The sequence below is a fragment of the Vigna umbellata genome, chromosome 2 (genome assembly GCF_029865625.1).
Source record: "Vigna umbellata cultivar VRB3 chromosome 2, Vumbellata_1.0, whole genome shotgun sequence".
Taxonomy (NCBI): Eukaryota; Viridiplantae; Streptophyta; class Magnoliopsida; order Fabales; family Fabaceae; genus Vigna; species Vigna umbellata.
Genome location: NC_142166.1, coordinates 14998722 through 15004671, shown reverse-complemented (window position 1 = coordinate 15004671; position 5950 = coordinate 14998722). Strand labels below are relative to the sequence as shown.

The 5950-nt window shown below is 34.1% G+C and overlaps 1 protein-coding gene across 1 annotated transcript; it reads right to left on the bottom strand.

Moving 5' to 3' along the window:
* Positions 1-866: 866 nt before the first annotated feature.
* LOC124849131 (pachytene checkpoint-like protein) lies at positions 867-5539 on the bottom strand. Its single transcript, XM_047327008.2, has 14 exons — positions 5338-5539; positions 5182-5245; positions 4976-5088; positions 4639-4706; positions 4351-4454; positions 4127-4231; positions 3310-3399; positions 3123-3198; positions 2497-2566; positions 2336-2406; positions 2083-2173; positions 1462-1589; positions 1184-1312; positions 867-1094 (listed from the first exon to the last, which is right to left on the bottom strand). The coding sequence occupies exons 1-14, from the start codon at positions 5426-5428 to the stop codon at positions 954-956; spliced, it is 1341 nt and encodes a 446-aa protein (XP_047182964.1). The 5' UTR covers positions 5429-5539; the 3' UTR covers positions 867-953.
* Positions 5540-5950: the final 411 nt, after the last annotated feature.

Below are 5950 nucleotides of genomic sequence, written 5' to 3'. Positions count from 1 at the left end.
TTTATTGAATATTTGTGCCAAAAAAAAAGAGAGAATAGTTTACACTTCAAAACATCTGTATTTAAATTAGAATCTATCTCTTGGAGGTTAATTTCTTCTACAAAAATACTGAAATGGGTACATTTGGAATAAGTTAAAGAATATAAATAAGTAATGTGTTCAAATAAAAGTTGGATTTTTATATTAAAAAAACAATTTAAAATATGACTTCTTTATAAAAAGTTGTGCCACATGTGTTAATGTGGCTTATCCATTTTTAGTAATTTATCTATAATCTACTTATTTCGATAATTTTTAAACAGAATTACTAGTAATATGAAAATAAAAACCCATAATTTCTCATTGATCTATGCAGTAAACCTTTTTATAAGCAAGACCCGCTTGATTCTAATTTGAAGCTGTTTTAGCTTTGTTTTACTATCCAATCAATTATGAGTGAAAATTAGTTGAACTAAGACATGTAATAAGTGAAAAAGTAATGTCTAAGAACATCATCCATAACTATTTCATAGTATTATTTTTAATGTTTATAATGGTTGATATTACACTAACTAGTAAAAACTATAGAGAAAAATAAATATTATTGAAAGACATGTTAATTTATAATCATTAACTAACAAGAAGATTTCCTTATATTAAAAAGCCTGACATTGAATTCATGATTTCTCGATAAGAGAAGGAAGAATATTTCAAACACTCATCTTACTTTATGAACTGTTTGGCTAAAAGAATAAAAGCAAATTTAATTGGAGATAACCAAACCTATTCCATTCCCTACCCAATGATAGTTTGAGGTTACGCTTTCAAAGATTAGTCATTATACTAAGCCCTTATAATTGCTTGTAGTAATAAATAAGAATTGCCGCTGCATCAAACATTTATCGAACTAAAATGAAGTAGATGCAATAGTTACACTTTCGATTTACACAATTTGAATTGAAGTTTTAGTTATTTTAATCAGGAAGCTCAGAACGCTCCCTCTTTGCTGTTTCTACCATTGTACATAAGAACTTAATATGGTTGCAATCAAAAGGATTTGAGAGTGCAGCATGTGCCAAAAATGGAAGCTTTCTCAAAGACCTTCCACTCATTCCCTGTAAACAGATCAAACTCATCAATTATGATTAAAGGTCAAACAAAATATTAATGTTGTTCAACACTCACAAGAAATATTTTTCCCTACCTCACATGCCTCCGCTGTATCCAATAGGTGCTTGCACAGTTGCATGAATGTAGAATCCTCCTGCAAATCTGGTGCGTTCAACCTCTCCTTTGCACATGCGTAATTTGGAAGCATGACATTCTTACAATCCTAAAAGTCAGTATAATTAGCCAAAAGACTAAGATGCCAAAATGGGGGAATCTGAATAAAAATTATTTTTTGTATGGATTGGAATAATGATTCCAATATTAATGACTTGTTTTTCAAGATAGCTGGAAAAGATTGAGTACTCTCTGCACCTGTAAATTAGTCAAGATGCCTGTACGTATCAGTTCCTGCAAGCAGGACCTTAATATTTCATACCGAGCTTGAAGAGTTGGGGGACCAACGTATGCTTTGATATCAGCTCGATCAACAAAAGCAATGTCTGCAATAAAATTCATAAATCTGAATTATCTACAACATGCGAAATGCGTTTTAATGAAGTCTATGGAGGAAGTGCATACTGAATAAACTACATAACAAAAAATTTGAGCAATGATGCTCCCACCATGGGGGAAAAGGCTGCTGTTGTAATGTGTTACATTGGGGTGATTTTTCGGATCTGGAAATAGTATTGTTTTTCACTGTGGTAACGAAAGTCTGCTTTATTTTATAACAACTTGACCCTGATGCCCCAAGCAGGTGCTCGGTGAGGAAAAACTTTTATACACGTTACTGGCTACCAATTCCCACCGTGAATCATGATAAAATTAAGACATGCACTAACTCCAGATGTTGTAAAGCTACTCTACACTTCACTTGTAAGTAGACTGACATTATAAGCTAATCAGATCTGAATATTCAAATTTATTGGAGAACCCACTATAACTCGCAGGGAAAAAGCCATAAAATTTAACAAATGAGAAATGAAGGCTTACCAATAGCTGCAGTTATGTTGGAAGTTGTTAGAATTATAACATTAGGAGATGATTTCAACTTGTCCATCTGAGTTAGTAATGCATTGACAACCTGAAATTCCATATTCAGATCGAACTTACGTTAGACACACACCCAAGAATAAAAGCAACACCTCTGAATTACATTTTTAAACAATCTAAGACAGTTTCACAAAATATTGGAGACGGGGGAATGAGTTTATTCCTATTGATAGGATGGGTTGGAGGATTTTACCCTAATAGAATCAGAAGGTTCAGAACCAGATAGGGCAGCTTTTCTAGCAGCAGCGAGGCTTTCGACTTCATCTGCAGGATCATAAGGACACAGTTAAGCAGACATTGGAGAAAAATACATGAGCAGTAAGTTGGAATTTATCCTGTTATCTTATGTCTCACCAATCAATACAAATACGAGATTGCTTTCTTCCTCTACCATTTCTTGAATCTTCTGGAAAAGTTTTGCTACCTTGTAGGAAACAAAGAAACATAATTACACACTCGATAACCATACAAAAATAGTTCATGTGTAGTAACTAGGTAAGATTACAGCTTCGTTAAATTTGGCAATTTCACAATTTGACTTATCAATCTCCTTCATACAAAATTCCATAAATTCCTATATTGTTCTAGTTAATTGATACTCAATATGCAAGACTCTTGGATATAGTTAAGGGGAGAATTTTTTTAGTTTATAAACTCACGAAAGCATTATCAAACTAAAAGGGCATTAGACAGTCTAAGTGGCTTAATATTGCACACTAGTTTCCCAGTTTCTTTACATACAACAGCAACGCAATATCCCAACATTGATTAGACAACATCATTCAGTTCGGTTAAGGACCAACTAGTAGCTCTGCTTCTCTGCTTTTAAAACAGAGACTAGTCAACTTGATAGTACATAAATTAACAAGGAACCAGGGTTTAGGAGAATTACAAGAAACGTGATAAGAAACAATAACCGTTTTACTAACAAAAGACAATATGCAAATCTATGACAGACAGCAAGTTTCAGACATGCGTACCAGCTTGCCACTTTCAGAGAACCATTTACTGAACAAAGAATGTGCATTCACTTCAATAAGCTGGGACTGAGGGTATCTGAGTGGGGAAAAAACAGGCAAGTTAATTTAAGTTCCCTTTATTTACTTGTTTTAATTGGGAAATATTGGTAGAATACTAAAAAAAAGTAGTGATAATAGATCAGTGCACCTTGAATTGAATCGAATTGCTAATTTCTGAGCTAATGCTTTACATAAAGATGTCTTTCCAGTCCCAGGAGGTCCATGTAACAGAATTATGCTGCAAATATATAAAAGTCTCTAAAACATCAAGATATGTACATAGTTCAATCATCTCGGTTTACAGCTCAACTTCCCATAATTGCTACAACCAACAATTTTACTTAAATAGCATCAAAATTAAATAAAAAATGCTTTTCTTTAATTTTTCTACAAGGAGAATAGCCTACATGATTATATAGTGCTAAACTGTTCACTTTCAGCCGTCAGAGTCTAAAAAAATATCAAAACAAATTATAGGCCCTCCATTACAATGTTTTTGTTCATCTTCCTTTGTCGTAACGTTTCAGTCCTTTTGATAGTTTCTAAGGTTTGCAAAGAATTCGATCAATATTTTGACAAAAAGGTTCTGCTTATCAAAGTTGCATATGCAGCAAACTTTTTCTCGTCAACAAATGTCAAGCTCAATCAGCAGTTATACTGAGTTGCTTTTTTCAGGTGTTCAGAAATCAAAGTTTGCTCAGTATATCATGAAGCACCACTATGCTGCTTACTGTCTGCTAAGGAAGACACCGGACATGAACATATAAGTGTTAGGTAAAGTTAAATGGAACAAAATTAAATGTATTAGTCATTGTGGGTAGTTAATATATTAGCCTTTGTGGTAGTTAATGTATTAGTCATTGTGGGTGGTTAATGTATTTTCTAACAATAAGGTCATGCATGCAATCGTAAAGCAAAGTTTCAGAATTGAAGACTGTAACTAAATAAATATTTCCAGTTCTTACCGGTTCCATGAAACAAGGAATGGGTCAACCCCTTTTTCAGTAAAGAGCAAAGCACTTGCTGCATAACGTAATAACCGTTGCTTTAGACCAGATTCATATATTAAGCTGCATACACAATGGTTGATATTGCAGGGTATATGATTTAGAACTTCATAGTTAATCATAAAAAGAATAACAGTATACATTTAGAACAGGAAATGCACAAACTACTAAAAAGTAATAACCTTTCCCACATGCCATCAAATTCTTTTGCAGGAAGAATCCATTCGTTGAAGCTGGAAGACTGGCCATCAGAGCTTATATCCTCACATGGACCTTCCTCGCTAAGCTGACAAAGCAAAATTCAGACCAAGAAAAATTGACTTCAAAAGGCACTTCCAAAACAATAGTATAACTTTGTTTTACTTTAGAGGAGCTAAATCTATCCCTCTTCATACTCATAAGGGTATGACAACCAAGGAAATGAGACTGAGACCAACACATAGGCAATAAAATCAAGTCAGCAGTATCACCTGAAAAACATGTACAATAGGCTTCACTTGCCAGAACAAAAGAACATTATCATTGTGCCTCCCTTCATCTACAAAAGAATTACATTTTACAGAATCAGAAAAGCAGCGGCAGAATGAAGTATTGTCCCGCTCTCTCCATTCAGCGAATTATTCAACATAATTTGCTACGTTGCTATGCTAATTGCGAAAACACTCAATGTCACGATGGAACCAGAAGTCCTTTTAGGCAATTTTAGATTTAAAAAAAAAAAAGTAGAAGAGAAATAAAATCAATAAAGGTCCCATCGTTTCGAACTGTTCCTAAACCCTAAAACAAAACAAACAAAAAATCGCACACCAGTATCACATCCGCAAACGCAAATTCTTTGCACGTTATCTGCGAGAAACGCCTCATCAAGAGGCACCGGAATGGGTCCATCGATATAGCTCAAACTCCTCTTTTCAAGCATCCTGCTAAATCGAGAACAGCAATAATCACAATTTGGAACAAAAGAAAAAGAAAAACTTGAATTTGCAATTTGGCAAAGAAGCGAAAGGGGTTACCCTTCGACGGCGGAACGAACATCTTCTATTTTAGCGGTGCTGGAAGGTTTTAGGGTTACCTCGACTAGGAGCAAAGTAATAGTGGTTATAGTGATATAGAAAGAGCAAGAAAAGATATGAGAAAGTGTAAAGTAGAGAGAGTGAGAGGGAAAGTACCAGGGACAAGTACTTTGTCCTCGGGAAGTGAGTGTTGGGAACCACTGCCATTTTCATAGGTTGTGAGCTCTGTGTCCATGGGAGCACTCATGTTGTCGCTCCAAACTGAAGTTGTGAAGGAAGAAGAGAAGGGTTTTCTTTGAAAAATGAGCGGGAAAACCCAATATGAACTCTAGCACACTTTTCCAAAATCAACTTCACAAATCGGTTTCAAAGTAACAAAGCACCCTTGTTCTTTTGGTTTTTCTTTTAAATTTGGTTTCTTACAGTAAAATCAGGATTTAAGAATAATTTAGGCAAAAATCATAAATATATTTATGTTTAAAATATAATTTTGGTTTTTGAAACTAATATTTTTTTATTCAAATTTACTTTCTTAAAGCTATCAACAAAGGTATCTAAATTATAACAACACTCTCATCTTGTATGCTTTGTTAGGAGGATTTGTGGGAGGGTGAGCGAATGGATTTGAGGGGATTTGAGAGTAAATTTTTGGTTGTTTGTTTGAGTGGATTTGGAGGTAATTGAGAGTGGATTTGGAAGTAAAGTTTATGAGAATTAGTGTAGGATTTGATTGATGTGACAGATTTAAAAAATTTGTTTAATTGATAAA